At 40.1% G+C, this 16440-nt stretch overlaps 1 protein-coding gene across 1 annotated transcript in view; it reads right to left on the bottom strand.

The window, feature by feature from the left end:
• LOC138755349 (serine incorporator 1-like) overlaps positions 1-16440 on the bottom strand; it is a 217079-nt gene that overhangs the window by 53859 nt on the left and 146780 nt on the right. The window contains exons 3-4 of the mRNA XM_069921160.1: positions 11008-11198; positions 10499-10578 (exon numbers count right to left, since the gene is read on the bottom strand). Coding sequence (XP_069777261.1) covers positions 10499-10578; positions 11008-11198 — 271 coding nt within the window. The remainder of the gene's footprint in view (positions 1-10498; positions 10579-11007; positions 11199-16440) is intronic.

Below are 16440 nucleotides of genomic sequence, written 5' to 3'. Positions count from 1 at the left end.
TCGAGTACTTCGACGTTAGGGATGAAAGCGCTCCAATGGATGTTGAGGATGGAGCGGAGACAACGCTGGTGGAAGCGTTCTAAGAGCCGTAGGTGGTGCCGGTAGAGGACCCATGATTCGGAGCCGAACAGGAGTGTGGGTATGACAACGGCTCTGTATACGCTTATCTTTGTGAGGTTTTTCAGTTGGTTGTTTTTCCAGACTCTTTTGTGTAGTCTTCCAAAGGCGCTATTTGCTTTGGCGAGTCTGTTGTCTATCTCATTGTCGATCCTTGCATCTGATGAAATGGTGCATCCGAGATAGATAAACTGGTTGACTGTTTTGAGTTTTGTGTGCCCGATGGAGATGTGGGGGGGCTGGTAGTCATGGTGGGGAGCTGGCTGATGGAGGACCTCAGTTTTCTTCAGGCTGACTTCCAGGCCAAACATTTTGGCAGTTTCCGCAAAGCAGGACGTCAAGCGCTGAAGAGCTGGCTCTGAATGGGCAACTAAAGCGGCATCGTCTGCAAAGAGTAGTTCACGGACAAGTTGCTCTTGTGTCTTGGTGTGAGCTTGCAGGCGCCTCAGATTGAAGAGACTGCCATCCGTGCGGTACCGGATGTAAACAGCGTCTTCATTGTTGGGGTCTTTCATGGCTTGGTTCAGCATCATGCTGAAGAAGATTGAAAAGAGGGTTGGTGCCAGAACACAGCCTTGCTTCACGCCATTGTTAATGGAGAAGGGTTCAGAGAGCTCATTGCTGTATCTGACCCGACCTTGTTGGTTTTCGTGCAGTTGGATAATCATGTTGAGGAACTTTGGGGGACATCCGATGCGCTCTAGTATTTGCCAGAATCACAGTGTGGCTTTCGCACAAACAGAGGAACTACTGACATGGTCTTTGCCCTCAGACAGCTCCAAGAAAAGTGCAGAGAACAAAACAAAGGACTCTACATCACCTTTGTTGACCTCACCAAAGCCTTCGACACCGTGAGCAGGAAAGGGCTTTGGCAAATACTAGAGCGCATCGGATGTAAGACAAATTTATATAATGGGATGCAATGGAAGCCTTCATCAGATGGCAGATAATAAGTTATGTAACTAAGATGTAAAAAGACTACAATCGGGAAATCGAACAGCTGGAAAGGGAAATAGTAAGTACAGAAAAAGAACTAGCAACAAGGGAAGATACAACAAAAAGAAGAGAATTGGCAGACAAAAAAATAAAATACGAAATACTACAAAAGTATAACGTGGAGAAGAACATAATGAAAATAAAGTAGAAGTATTATGAGCTAGGAGAAAAAATGTACAAAATACTAGCTTGGCAGCTTAAAACAGAACAAGCTGGTATTGGCATCAAGGAAAAAGGACAAACAAATTACATATAACTCAACAGAGATCAATGAAAACTTTAAGGAATACTACGAGCAATTATACCGAACTGAGAACGAAGGGAATGAAGTCAAAATAGATGAGTTTCTAGCTAAAATTAAACTACCGAAATTGCAAGAAGAGGAGCAAAACAATTTGATAAAACCATTTGAAATAGAGAAAATACAAGATTATATTAAAAAAGCCACCGAACAATAAAACGCCTGGGGAGGACAGACTCCCAATAGAAATCTATAAAACATTTCTTCTTCTTTGGCTTGGCTTCGCGGACGAAGATTTATGGAGGGGGTAAAAAGTCCACGTCAGCTGCAGACTCGTTTGTGGCTGACAAGTCCGATGCGGGACAGGCAGACACGATTGCAGCGGTTGCAGGGGAAAATTGGTTGGTTGGGGATGGGTGTTGGGTTTTTCCTCCTTTGCCTTTTGTCAGTGAGGTAGGCTCTGCGGTCTTCTTCAAAGGAGGTTGCTGCCCGCCAAACTGTGAGGCGCCAAGATGCACGGTTTGAGGCGATATCAGCCCACTGGCGGTGGTCAATGTGGCAGGCACCAAGAGATTTCTTTAGGCAGTCCTTGTACCTTTTCTTTGGTGCACCTCTGTCACGGTGGCCAGTGGAGAGCTCGCCATATAACACGATCTTGGGAAGGCGATGGTCCTCCATTCTGGAGACGTGACCCATCCAGCGCAGCTGGATCTTCAGCAGCGTGGACTCGATGCTGTCGACCTCTGCCATCTCGAGTACTTCGACGTTAGGGATGTAAGCGCTCCAATGGATGTTGAGGATGGAGCGGAGACAACGCTGGTGGAAGCGTTCTAGGAGCCGTAGGTGGTGCCGGTAGAGGACCCATGATTCGGAGCCGAACAGGAGTGTGGGTATGACAACGGCTCTGTATACGCTTATCTTTGTGAGGTTTTTCAGTTGGTTGTTTTTCCAGACTCTTTTGTGTAATCTTCCAAAGGCGCTATTTGCCTTGGCGAGTCTGTTGTCTATCTCATTGTCGATCCTTGCATCTGATGAAATGGTGCAGCCGAGATAGGTAAACTGGTTGACCGTTTTGAGTTTTGTGTGCCCGATGGAGATGTGGGGGGGCTGGTAATCATGGTGGGGAGCTGGCTGATGGAGGACCTCAGTTTTCTTCAGGCTGACTTCCAGGCCAAACATTTTGGCAGTTTCCGCAAAGCAGGACGTCAAGCGCTGAAGAGCTGGCTCTGAATGGGCAACTAAAGCGGCATCGTCTGCAAAGAGTAGTTCACGGACTACCGTGAGCAGGAAAGGGCTTTGGCAAATACTAGAGCGCATCGGATGTCCCCCAAAGTTCCTCAACATGATTATCCAACTGCACGAAAACCAACAAGGTCGGGTCAGATACAGCAATGAGCTCTCTGAACCCTTCTCCATTAACAATGGCGTGAAGCAAGGCTGTGTTCTGGCACCAACCCTCTTTTCAATCTTCTTCAGCATGATGCTGAACCAAGCCATGAAAGACCCCAACAATGAAGACGCTGTTTACATCCGGTACCGCACGGATGGCAGTCTCTTCAATCTGAGGCGCCTGCAAGCTCACACCAAGACACAAGAGAAAACTTATAAAACATTTAAAGAGTTACTAATTCCTCCTCTCCTGGAAGTAATGAATCAGATTGAAGAAACACAAAACTTGCCAGATTCATGTAAAACAGCAATATTTACAGTAATACCAAAGACAGGGAAAGATCCACTAACACTAGCATCGTATAGACCAATATCTCTACTCAACTCAGATTATAGGATAATAGCAAAACTATTAGCAAACAGTTTGGCCAACTGTGTACCAAAAATAGTAAAACTAGATCAAACTGGATTTATTAAGAAAAGACGAACAACGGACAATGTCTGTAAGTTCATTAATAAGATGTCAACAGTGGCTGTTGCTTTAGATGCAGAGAAAGCCTTTGACAGGGTAGAATGGAATTATTTATTCAAAGTATTTCAGGGGTTCAACCTACCAGGGACATATATTAATTGGATTAAAACATTATATAAGGGTCCAATGACAGTAAATGGATATATATCGAACCAATTTAAATTAAGCAGGTCAACTTGGCAGGGATGTCCACTATCTCCCTCACTGTTCGCTTTAGCATTGGTAGAACTGATAAGAACAGAAAATAAAATTAAAGGGATAAAAATAAAAGAGAAGGAATACAAAATCAGTCTATTTGCAGATGACATCATAGTATACTTAACAGAACCAGAATTATCAATAAAAGAGTTGATAATGATTTTAATAATTTATATAAATTGAATTATTTACCACTACTTAATAAAATTAACGAAGATTTGAATAGGTGAACTAATTTACCTATAACTTTAGTAGGTAGAGTTAATTGTATCAAGATGAATATTTTCCCTAGAGTTCAACATTTTTTTCCCAGTCAATTTCTATTTCATTTGCACAAAATTTTTTTAAAGATTTGAATACAAGTATTAGAAAGTTTTTGTGGAAAGGGAAAATGGCGAGGGATTTTTTTTTTTTTTTAAAGTGACTTGGAAGTTTGAATTGGGAGGTTTACAACTTCCACATTATAAGGCAGCTCAATTGAGATTATTAATGCATTATTTGGTGTAAATAGGATTCCTGCTTAGTAACTTGGTAAAGTAGGTAAAATTAATATACAGAATTTCAAAGTGGAATTCAAAATTATTGGTGGAAAGTAGAGATACATCTGTTTTGGAACAATTGATTGAATTATGGGATAAAATTAATTATGAAATAGGTGCAAAAGATTTAATTTCACAAAAAATGCCTTTATGTCAAAATAGACTTATTCCATTTTCGATGGATAATCAATTTATGAAGAGTTGGATGAAAATGGGTGTTGAGAGAATAGAAGATTGTTTTCAAGCTGAAAAATTCATTACTTTTGAATGAATGAAGAATTAATATGCCAAATAATATCAAATTAAGGCTTTTTTGACTGATAAGATAGGTCCTAGTTTGACATTACCAACTCAGATTGAATTGGAATTATTGATTTGTAATAGTAATGTGAATTTATCTCTGTAATGCATAATTTATTTCAAAAGAAAGCCCCTAAAATAGGGGTACATAAATTGAGATTAAGATGGGATGTTGAATTGAATAGACAAATGAATGAAAAAGATTAGATGGAACTATGTAGACATATATGACAAAGGTTATTAATGTTAGATATAGGTTGGTTCAATTTTTTTTTGCATCAGTTATACTTAACTCCTCAAAAATGAAAAAGAACCTAATACTATCAGATTTATGTTTTAGAAATAAATACAGAAAATACTTAGAAAAAGAAGAAGAAAGAAAAAAAGAAGTGAACCGGTGTGGACTTGAAAGGCCAATATGGCCTGCTTCCGCTCCGTAAATGGTTATATGGTCAAGAAGTTGGATCATTTCTGCATTCAACTTGGAAGTGTCCTATAGTTAAATATTTCTGGTTGGAAGTCAGAAATTTTTTGGAACAAATAACAGAGGTCAGGTTCCCATAGAATCTGATGCCATTTTTGTTGGGTAATATTATGGCTATAAGAACTAAATTAAAATTAATTATGTATCAAATTGAATTAGTACAAATTGGTTTAGCAGTTTCTAGGAAGTGTATAGCTATTACTGAGAAATCAGATACAGATTTGTGGATGGAGAGATGGCATGCAGAACTTTATAGCTGTATTTCACTTGAGAAGATTGCATATAATTTACAAAATAAATATCAGATATTTTTTGAAAATATGACAACTATATTGCAAAATGTGGGTATGAATGTTTAACAGACTATCTGAAATCCTCTTCTCTTGGTAACCTCCAGCATCATTACATTGTTAAAAATGTTATGTTAAATAGTTTATTCTTTTGACATTCTCCAGCTTTTCTTTCTTCTATTTCTGTTTCTTTGTTTTATATTTTTTTCAGGGTTTCAGGAAGATTTTGCTACCACATATATAACTTTTGAAGCTTTCTATTGAAAGAAATGTATTTACAGTTGTAGTTTAAAAATTGCTAAATAAAATATTTTTAAAAAGTAATAATTCCACAGTTCCTGACCAATACAAACTCCCCAATTTATAAGACTTTTTAGCAAACCTCCATGTCAAAAATAGATCTACTACATGCTTACTATTAGATTCCAGTTGAGCCTTCTGATTTTGCAAAGACAGCAGTAATTATCTCTGAGCTTCCTCAAATGCCATTCTGTATATGGAAAGCAGCTCAAACATTCCAGTGGTTTATGGACCATATACTTGCCATCCTCGATTTTATGCTTATTTACATTGACGATATTCTGGTCACAAATGTGGATGAAGAGTGGCACCAGCATTGCCTTATCTGATTATTTCAGAGGCTTGAGTTTGGCATTGTGATCAATCCCAGTAAATTTGTTTTGGCACTGCTAATCTTATATTTTTGAGACATGGCATTTCACAATATGGTATTATGCCCAATGAATTGAAAGTACAAGAGATTCGAGATTTCCTACACCTGTTAAGTTAGGCCAGTGCAACATATTTTTAGGCATGATGAATTTTTAATCGTAGATTCTTCCTGCAGCATTTCTATTACCCCTTACTGAACTAATAAAAGGATCCGATACATCCGTGTCCAGAAGACCATTAACTTTGAGAGATGATGCTGTCAACAATGTGAAGGCTGTGCTTGTGAATGTCACAATGCTTAGACATCAAAAGCCCAATGCCTTGCTCTCTCTTACCACATGCATCTGTCTGTGCTATGAGAGCAGAGATAGAATGAATCCATGGGCAATTGGAACCTCTCGTGTTTTTTTCAGCCAAGCTATCACTGACTCAGGCAAAGTATGGTACATTTGGTCGAGAACTCTTGGCCATCTACCTTGCAGTGAAACACTTTTTTTTTAATTAGAAGGTCGTCCTTTCACCATTTAAACAGACTACCAGCCTCTTATGCATACTACAAGTAAAAGCATACATCTCTACTTGCCCAGCGAGATTCAGCACTTGAACTTCATACTACAATCTTCATTGGACATAGGGCACATCCAAGGAAAAGTGAATGCTGTGGCTGATGCCTTACATGCAACTACTGCAATCGATTTCACCGCTATGGCTCATACACAGCAAATTGATCCCAATATCATCCAGTTTTACTGGATCAACTCTGGTCTCCATCTTCAAGATGTGATCCTCGATTAATCAGGTGTAAAGTTAATCTGCAATTTTTCTACAGGAAGGCCTTGACCTTTTGTGCCAGTGGCTATGAGGCGGTAGATTTTTGAGTCTCTTCGCAATCTATTGCATCCTGGAAGAAGAGTATCAATCAAACTAGTTACGGAGCGATTAAAGAGAGAAGATGGCAGGAGTCCAAAATCAAGGAGTTAGCCTTTATTTATCCCTCTCAAATGCTCATTTTCATTTCACAACTAAAAGAAAAATCAGATTTTTACTGATAATCCATACTAAATTTGGAAGAGAAACAAGGTAAATTGTGAAGAATACCATTCTTCCTCTCATTCTGATCAATTATTTTCCATAATCTTGTCTTCATCCTATAAAATATACTGGATTGTCCAGCCAGCAATGATATGAAAGCACCCCTAATCTCTTAGTTGTTGCTTTTGCATAGTCTACAGTTCAAATGTCACAGCATTTTAAAGCTTTGTTTCTGTCTTAGCTTCAAGTGATCAAATAGTCCAACATCGTTCATGGCCTTCACAACCATCCCACATTCTTTCCAACAACATAAGCAAAAAATAATTGAAAATTAATGGGATGATCTGCATTAACAAGTTTAATCAAGGCACTACACTTACAATAAACAAGTTAGAAAGCCCCACTTTTAACTGTATCATTGGGTCTTTGAGGATAGCGGCTACTTTTTTAAGACACCACCTCACGTAGATGTCCTCGATGGAGTGAAGTCTGGTGCCTGTGATGTCACAGGCCAACTTAACAACACTCTGGAGTTTATTCTTGACTTGAGAGTTAGCACCTCCATGCAAAGCAGTGATGCAACCAGCCAGAATGTTCTCCACAGTACACCTGTAAAAGTTTATGAGTCTTTGGTGACATACCAAATCTCCACAGACACCTCACAAAGCATAGCCGCTGGTAAGCCTTCTTTGTGATTGCATCAACATGGAGGCTCCAGAACAGATGTTGACACCCAGGAATTTGAAGTTCTTGATCATGTCCACTACTGAGCCCTTGATGAGGACTGGGTCATGTTCCCCTGACTTCCTCCTGAAGTCCACAATCATCTCCTTAGTTTTGATGATATTGAGCGCAAGGTTATTGTTGTTACATCATTCAACAAGCTGATCTATCTTCCTCCTGTACACTTCTTCATTACCATTTGTGATTCTGCCGACAACTGTGGTGTCATCGGCAAATCTGTAGATGGCATTGGAATTGTGCCTGGCCATACAGTTGTGGGTGTATAACAAGTAGAGCAGTGGGCTAAGCACACATCCTTGGGGTACACCTGTGTGATGATTAGAGAGGAGGAGATGTTGTTTCCAATTCATACTGACAGTGATCTTCCAATGAGAAAATCAAAGACCTAGTTGCAGAGGGAGATATAGAGGTCTAGAATTTGTAGCTTCTTGACCAGCACTGAGGGAATAATGGCACTGAAGGCCAAGCTATAGTTTATGAAGAGCAGCTGTATGTACAAATTACTATTTTTGAGGTGATCTAGAGCTGATTGGAGACCCAGTGATATTGCATCTGCTATGGAGAGATTGTGATGACAGGAGAATTGCAGTGGGTCCAGATCTTTGCTTAGGTACATGTTAATTCTGCCCATGGCCAACCTCACAAAGCATTTAATCATAGTAGAAGTTAGTACTACTGGGCAGTAGTCGTTAAGGCAGCTCGCATTACTCTTCTTGGGTACCCGAATGATTGATACCCTTTTGAAGTTGATGGGAACCTCTGACACAATGAGAGGTTGAAAATGTCCATGAACACTCAGCTAGTTGGTTGGCGCAGATATTTTGTACCCTGCCAGATATGCTGTCAGGACTTGATGCCTTGCAAGGGTTCACCCTCTTGAATGATGTTCTGATATCACCCTCAGAGACAGATATCACAGGGTCCTCAGCCTTTTCAGTGATTCTAGTAGGCACTGTTTGGTTCTTCACAAAGTGGCCATAAAAGGTGTTCAGCTCATTGAGTAGTGAAGTACCACAGCCATCTATAATGTTCACCTTCCCTTTGTAGACTGTAATGGCCTGCACTCTCTGCTATAGCTGATATGTATCTGTCTCTATTTCTAGCTTCCTCCGGAATTGCCACTTTGCTTCAGAGATGGCCTTGTGCAGGTTGTACCTGAACTTCTTGTAAAGATCTTGATCCCCAGCCTTAAACACCATTGTTCTCACCCTCAGCAGGTTCCGGATTCTCTGATTCATCCAGGGCTTCTGGTTGGGGAACACCCGGTATTTGCCCGTGGGTACACACTCATGCATGCAGGCCTTGATGAAGTCAGTGCCACCTGTTGCACATTCATTCAAGTCTATAGTTGTTCTTGAATATGTTCCACTCCATCAATTCAAAGCAGTCCTGCAGACACCCTTCCACCTCCCTCAACTATATCTTCACCACTGGTGCTGTGGTCTTCAGTCTCTTCTTTTATGCCGGGAGTGGAAGTACAGCCAAAAAAAATCGTGATCTTTCAAAAATGTAGGTAAACAAGAAGTCTGCAGATACCAGGGTCTAGTGCAATACTGGAAAAACTCCCAGGTCTCACAGCATCGTGGAAAGCAAAAGACAGTCAACATTTCAGGCCTGAGCCCTTCTTTAGTTGTGCCAAAAATCAGGTAAATAGCTGAATTAGAAAGTGGAAGGGAGGGAAAGGGGAAGGAGCACAGGCAAGCAGGTGATAGATGAATACAGAAGGCAAAGAAGAGAAAGGAGTTGAGATTATGGGGAGTAGGCAGAGGTCTGACAAAGATACCCCTCGTTTAATCCCCTCACCCTGTTCTCTTGCTTCCCTCATCCCTCTGACTCTCCAGCCCCTTACCCTCCTTCTCCTATCAGAGCTATCTTTCTCAAATCAGACATACATTCTCTGTAATAAAACAGAATGTGAAAATTATCAATAGTTCAGGCAGCATTTTTATTTGAGAAAAACATATTCATTGTGGTTTGTCAAAATGTGAGTTTGAACATCTTTTTCAAGAAAAGGGCTTATAAGTTATCTTTCATGCAATTTGACCAATAACTGAAAATACTCAAATTTCTTGGTCCTTGAGATTACAACACTTTAATATATCATCTATAATTGACAAATACAGGCAGTTTTGATGTGTCTGAGAGACACTGTAAAGTCACAAAAGATCAACTTATATATTTAAAATATGAGAATAAATAATGAGAAACGACTAAAAAAAATTCTTATATCAATATCATGTACTGTACTTAAGTTAAAATGTGAATACCATAAGCCACTAATTGAATTTTATTCTCTTGCTAATGGCACTAGGATATTCAATTAAGCACTTAGTTCAAAAGTGTATCAGGAAATGTAAGAAGAATAGGTTACATTTCCTTTTTAATCAATTTAACATTATCTAATCTGCCCAGGGCAACCAATGACCCATTTCCGAAAAGGTTATAATGTTGGTAGAGTACAAGAATTCTGAATAGAAAAAAAATAAACCATGTAACTTGTTTAAGTTAGCTCTAATAATGGAAGTTACCATTTGTTCTTCGTATTATCATATCAAGAATTCTGAAATTAAAATAGCATTGTCTTTGATAGAACTTTGTTTTTTGTCCTTCATACTATTTTCCATAGTTTATGATTCCCAAGCTATAAGAAATTTGGGGATGAGATTTTCATGTTATTGCACGTTCCCTTGGATGATATACAGGTAGTCTTCAACTTAAGACCGTAATTGGGGCCCAAGGATAGATCATAACTTGGATTGGTCCTAAGACAGATTTGCATGTCTTAATGATGTATTAAAACAATTTTTCACATTTTTTTTAAAATATGAACCTTTAATGAAGAATCTCAGCATAGGTACAGTATTGTTTAAAAAATATGTGCAGATGGACGTAACTTGCAAAGGTTGTAAATTGAGGATATTTTAAACATTATTAAATGCTCTAGACAGTTATTTAAGCACTTACCCCGGCTGAAGTATCCTTCAGGGATATAAAATGTACCAACCATTATTAATACAAGTGCTCCTAACTTGATCAGCCAAAATCTTTGAAAATAAAATATTAAAGGAGCTATTAGTCATAAATTTCACCAAAATATCTTCAACATTTCTTCTTATGCTATCCTGAAAGTTTAGAAACTTACACTCAAAATCATAAAAGAAATCTGAATATGTCAAGTACACTTCACAAGTATTTTAATTTTATACAAAATTAATTTGCTTTTACTATTAGGAGTTGTTTGGTATTCATAAAGAATGAATAGCTATTGATAGATTCTTAGTGAAACCCGAACTGTTGAAGAGAGCTTTGATTTGCAATCATTGCAATTCCCATAACACGCTACAATATGTAAAGTTTTGTGTCAAGACCAGGATTTTAAATGTGGTCTATTCTTTTGAATACTGATTAAAATTGTTTAAAACTTGATCTAAACACTTTTATTTTCAAAAACCAACTTGCAAAGAAAAACTTACCCATTGTGCACCAGAGCTCTAGGATCTTTGCTATTTCTCACATTGATCATGAGCAGAGCCAAGAACAAAAAGAAAGTAGCCATTCCAAAGCAGCTGCGATACACTGACTTATAACCAACTAATACTCTGCAGGTTGCGGGATTCTCTTCAGGCAATTGGTTATTGTAATCAATCTCGCAGAATCCTGGAATCTAAAATACAATTTCTCAGTCACTATCTTTGATTATAGAAAGAAATAGCATTAAACATATCCTCAGAATGTCTGGAATATATATTTCATATACTTATTTCATGTGCTTTAGACTTGCATGCAGAATAAATGTTATTGACCTTTACTGACCCAGAAAACATGTCAGCACTCAATCCTGCAGGAAATGCAAATTCATAACATCATACATCCTCAGATGCTAATTCCAAAAAAATATTGGATCAGGACAGTGTACAGGAGCCCTACAACTAAACTAGTAAGAGCATAAAATGTGGTCAAATGACTCTTCCTTTGTCGGTCAAATGGTCATTAGCTGAGTTCATAAAAAGTTGAAAATTCTTTCTCGGTTTTCATAAGGTTCAAGACAATAATTCCAGAAATTGCTGTGCAATAACACCACCACTCCCCTTCCTCCACCACTACAGGTCAGACCTACATCTGGTGTGATAGTGAGTTAGTATGTCTGATCTCTCTGGATGCAGGACCAATCACTCCTTTGCAGCCTCATCTCTGTCCTAAATCTACTCCCCTGAATCTTGAGACTGTGTCCTCTCGTTTTAGTTTCCCCAGCCAGCTCAAAACACCTTCCTACATCTATCCTATCCATACCCTTCATAATCCTATACGTTTCTATAAGATCTCCTCTCATTCTTCTGAACTCGAGCGAATACAATCCTAGACGATTTAATCTTTCATCATAAGTCAACCCCTTCATCCCAGGGATCAACCTAGTAAACCTTCTCTGGACCATCTCCGAAGCCTAGTCAGGTGACTAGATGACATTAATATATGCAAGGTCTCCCGTGCAATCAGGAAGGCAAAGCAGGAGTATGCAGAGATAATTCAAACACCTGTGTTACACTGGCAACACAAAGTGCATGTGGCAGGGTATTCAAACCCTAACTGACCATAAGTCAACTCTGCAGGTCAGTGATAATGATGCCTTCCTTCTTGACAGGTTGATGCACGGTTTGATGAAAAATACTATGTGACACCAAAGTCCTCTGTTGTACTATCAGAGGTCTTAATAAACACTCAGAGAAGCTTGTAAGTTTACAGCATAAACTTTTACTCACATCTCAGGCTGCTGGTCATGTATGAATACACTGTCACACTGAGCATGCTCACCACTCAGTGTGATGTGGCTATTACAATGTGTCTCACTGAGAATGCTCACCAATCAAGTGTGATGTGGCTCTTACAGTCTTGCAGTGTTCATGCTCCAGCATAAAATAGTCCGAAGTTTCCACTGTATATAACATCCCTCCTTCTTTAAAATAGTCAAAAAACTAGTCAAAAAGATTTAAATTTCTTAAAAATAAATTGTTACTGCTTCCTTAACTGCACTTGCTATTAAGAATTAAATATTCTAATTATACAACTGCAGTTCTATATTCTTCTCACTGGTGGTAGGATGTTGCTCCTCCACCTTGTAGACCTTGTTGTGTCTGTTTGCTTTGGTGGTGTTAGTATGCTTGTGGGTGGTGGTGTTGTTTGCCTCGGTTCTTGTGTTGCTTGCTGTTCAGTTGTTACAGTGTTGTTGGTTGGGGTTTCTACTCGTATTCCCTCACAAGTTGTTGGATTTTTAGAAGCTGCTGGTGCTTCTGGTGCTTTCCATATCAGATCTGGAGTTGGGCAAATGTGGATCGTGTTTCGTCTCAGCTGCCTGTCAGATTCTGTCTCAATGATGTATGACCTTGGTGTCTCAGCTTCTTTTACAATCTTTGCTGGACTCCAGGTTTTTATCACTGGCTCTTGAACATGACATGCTGCCCTCTAAAGAGTTCCGGTAGCGTTTGTGTATGTTTATTATAATGTTGATGACTTTCCTCTTGTATTTAGGCAACTTTCCTCTTGGTCGTCTGGTGGATGGATTTTGCTTGGCAGAGTTGTCTTGTACTTTCTGCCATTCAGAAGCTCTGCCGGAGATTTCATGTCAGCCCTCAAAGCCGTGGCTCGCAGTGACAGAAGAGGTTTTACTTTGTCTCTTGACACTTTGTGAGAGTGCGTTTAATTGTCTGTGCATGCCTCTCAATTAATCCACGGCCTTTGGGTTAATGTGGTGGTGACATGATGATGGCGAACCCATATTCTGCAGCTATTTCTCTGAATTCTCGCAATGTGAATTGGGTCCCATTGTCACATATCACTTGTTCGGGTGTCCCCTGCTCTGTGAAGAGTGCACATGCTGCAGTGGTGATGGTTGATGCTTTCAGGTCCTTCACTTTCCTGATGAAGGGGAATTTGGAGTAGTAGCAGGACACAATCAGATAGCATTCCAAATCTTCTGCAAACAGGTCTGCTCCCACTGTGTGGCATGGCCTGGCGGGTATTTCCGCAGGAATCATAGGTATCATCTCTTCTTTTTGTTGTGTATTTCCGTATTTCTGGCATGCCGGACATGTAGCCACCATGTTTCGATGTCCTTGTACATGCTGACTTTGCTCTAAGTTTGCATTTCTCCATTCCCATGTGGCCTTGGAGTATTTTCTAGAGAATTTCTTTTTTCATTGTCTCTGATATTATCAGCCGAGACCCTGCCAGCAGTACACCATTCTCGAGGGATGTGTCATCCCTGACAGACCAATTTCTTTTTTTTTAGGCTGTACCTGTTTTATCCTTTCTCTCCCTGAAGAACAGCTACCCTGCATTGCTGCGGGTGAGATGAGGGGGATCCTCTCCAGGGTGAACCCACACAAAGCAGCAGGACTAGACAATGTACTGATGCTGAAGTATTGTGTGAAAAAGCTGATGGAGGTCATAATGGACATCTTCAACATCTCACTGCAGCAGTTCAGTGGCAGTGCTACAATCAAGAGGTTCTTAGAGAAACTGGTAATGGAGCACATCACATCACACCTTCCAGTAACATTGAATACATTACAGTTTGTCTACCATCCTAATCAGTCCACAGATGATGCAATAGCCTTGATTCTCCACTCCTCCTGACCCACTTAGAGAACAATGCCTCATAAGCCAGGCTGTTGATCATTGACCAGCTCAGCGTTCAGCACGATCATACCTCAAAGCCTGCTGGATAAACTGTCCTATGGGACATAACACCCTTCTCTGCAACTAGATTCTGGACCTTGATCAAAAAGCCACAGTCAGTCCAGGTTGGCAGCAAAACCTCAAGTCCCATCAAACTAAGCACTGCCACACCTCAGGACTGTGTGCTCAGTCTACACTGCCAATTTCAGTTCAAACCGAACCAATAGGATTGCAAATATACAGCAGAAGTTGGTCTCAATGGCAATAATGATGAGTTGGCTTAGAGAGGAGGTTGGAAGGCTCGTAAAGTGGTGCAAGAACAACATCCAGAGTCTCAGTGTAAATAAGACTAAGGGAATGATTTGGGCTTCAGGAGGACAAAGGTTGAGTACACTCCACTACACTTCAATGGCTCCATCGTAAGAGTGTGGAGAGTTTGAAGCTCTATATATATACTCAACGAATGAAAGGAAGTACTGAAGATCAGATAGTTTGGTGTGCATACCTAAGGATCCCTGAAGGTAGTGAAGAAGGCATGCAGGATTCTCCCCCTCATTAGCCAGAGCAGCGTGAAATACAAGAGCGAAGCAGGGATGGGGTGGGGGTATTGAGCAACCATATAAAATGGTAGTTAGGTCACAGCTAGACTAGCATTTCAATTTTCAGGATTCTGTAGACAGGATGTGATTGCACTGGTGAGGACAGAAAAGAGATATACCAGGATTTTGTCTGGGATGGAATATTTCATCCATGAAAGAAACTTATTAAATTGTTTTTGTTTACCATGGAGTGATAAAGGTTGAAGGGATAAAAAAAAAAATTATGAGTGGCTTAGGTAGGGTAGATGGTGAGAATTTTTTTTGTTTGTAGAGCTGTCTGTAAACAAGAGGGCAAAGGTTTAAGGTCAAGGATATGAGATTTAAAAAGAACATTAATTTGTGATATGTATATATAACCTGTTATTTGTTTTATTAGAAGTCTTCGTATGTGGGATTTATATGTAAAACTCAATAAAAATAGTTTTTTTTTTAAAAAAAGAGAGGACATCCATCAACCTGAAAGTTGTAGAAATCTGGAATGCACTGCCTGGGGTTGGCGGGGTGGTGTTGTTGATATAGAAGGCCACAGGTCTCATGCTGAAATATTGGATTAATATCAATAGGCATTTGAAGGCTGACACGGACATGGTGGGTCTGTGTTGTAAGACTTTATGACAATAAGCCTCATTTAATATCTATTATTTATGAATGTTAAAGAAGATCATTTACACTTAGTGCAATCAGATAAAACTGTCCCATTAGCCTTACATTTCCAGGAATTATTGAGAAGAGAAATGAGATTGAAGATTTTGTACCCATTTCATGATTTCAATGGTAGTTAGTGATGTGATAGCGCTTTGGAAGACTACACAAAAGAGTCTGGAAAAACAACCAACTGAAAAACCTCACAAAGATAAGCGTATACAGAGCCGTTGTCATACCTACACTCCTGTTCGGCTCCGAATCATGGGTCCTCTACCGGCACCACCTACGGCTCCTAGAACGCTTCCACCAGCGTTGTCTCCGCTCCATCCTCAACATCCATTGGAGCGCTTACACCCCTAACGTCGAAGTACTCGAGATGGCAGAGGTCGACAGCATCGAGTCCACGCTGCTGAAGATCCAGCTGCGCTGGATGGGTCACGTCTCCAGAATGGAGGACCATCGCCTTCCCAAGATCGTGTTATATGGCGAGCTCTCCACTGGCCACCATGACAGAGGTGCACCAAAGAAAAGGTACAAGGACTGCCTAAAGAAATCTCTTGGTGCCTGCCACATTGACCACCGCCAGTGGGCTGATATCGCCTCAAACCGTGCATCTTGGCGCCTCACAGTTTGGCGGGCAGCAACCTCCTTTGAAGAAGACCGCAGAGCCCACCTCACTGACAAAAGGCAAAGGAGGAAAAACCCAACACCCAACCCCAACCAACCAATTTTCCCTTGCAACCGCTGCAATCGTGTCTGCCTGTCCCGCATCGGACTTGTCAGCCACAAACGAGCCTGCAGCTGACGTGGACTTTTTACCCCCTCCATAAATCTTCGTCCGCGAAGCCAAGCCAAAGAAAGAGTGATGTGGTGACATTATTTTTGTAGTTCTTCAGGTAACTTTGACATTTAATTTTAGGGTTTTTTATTATTATTTCATCTGGAGAGGAAAACTACAGCTACTGAATTTGTAAAGTACCCTTAAGAACA

Source organism: Narcine bancroftii, chromosome 2 (genome assembly GCF_036971445.1).
Source record: "Narcine bancroftii isolate sNarBan1 chromosome 2, sNarBan1.hap1, whole genome shotgun sequence".
NCBI classification, from domain to species: Eukaryota; Metazoa; Chordata; class Chondrichthyes; order Torpediniformes; family Narcinidae; genus Narcine; species Narcine bancroftii.
This window is presented reverse-complemented; position numbering and strand designations above follow the sequence as displayed.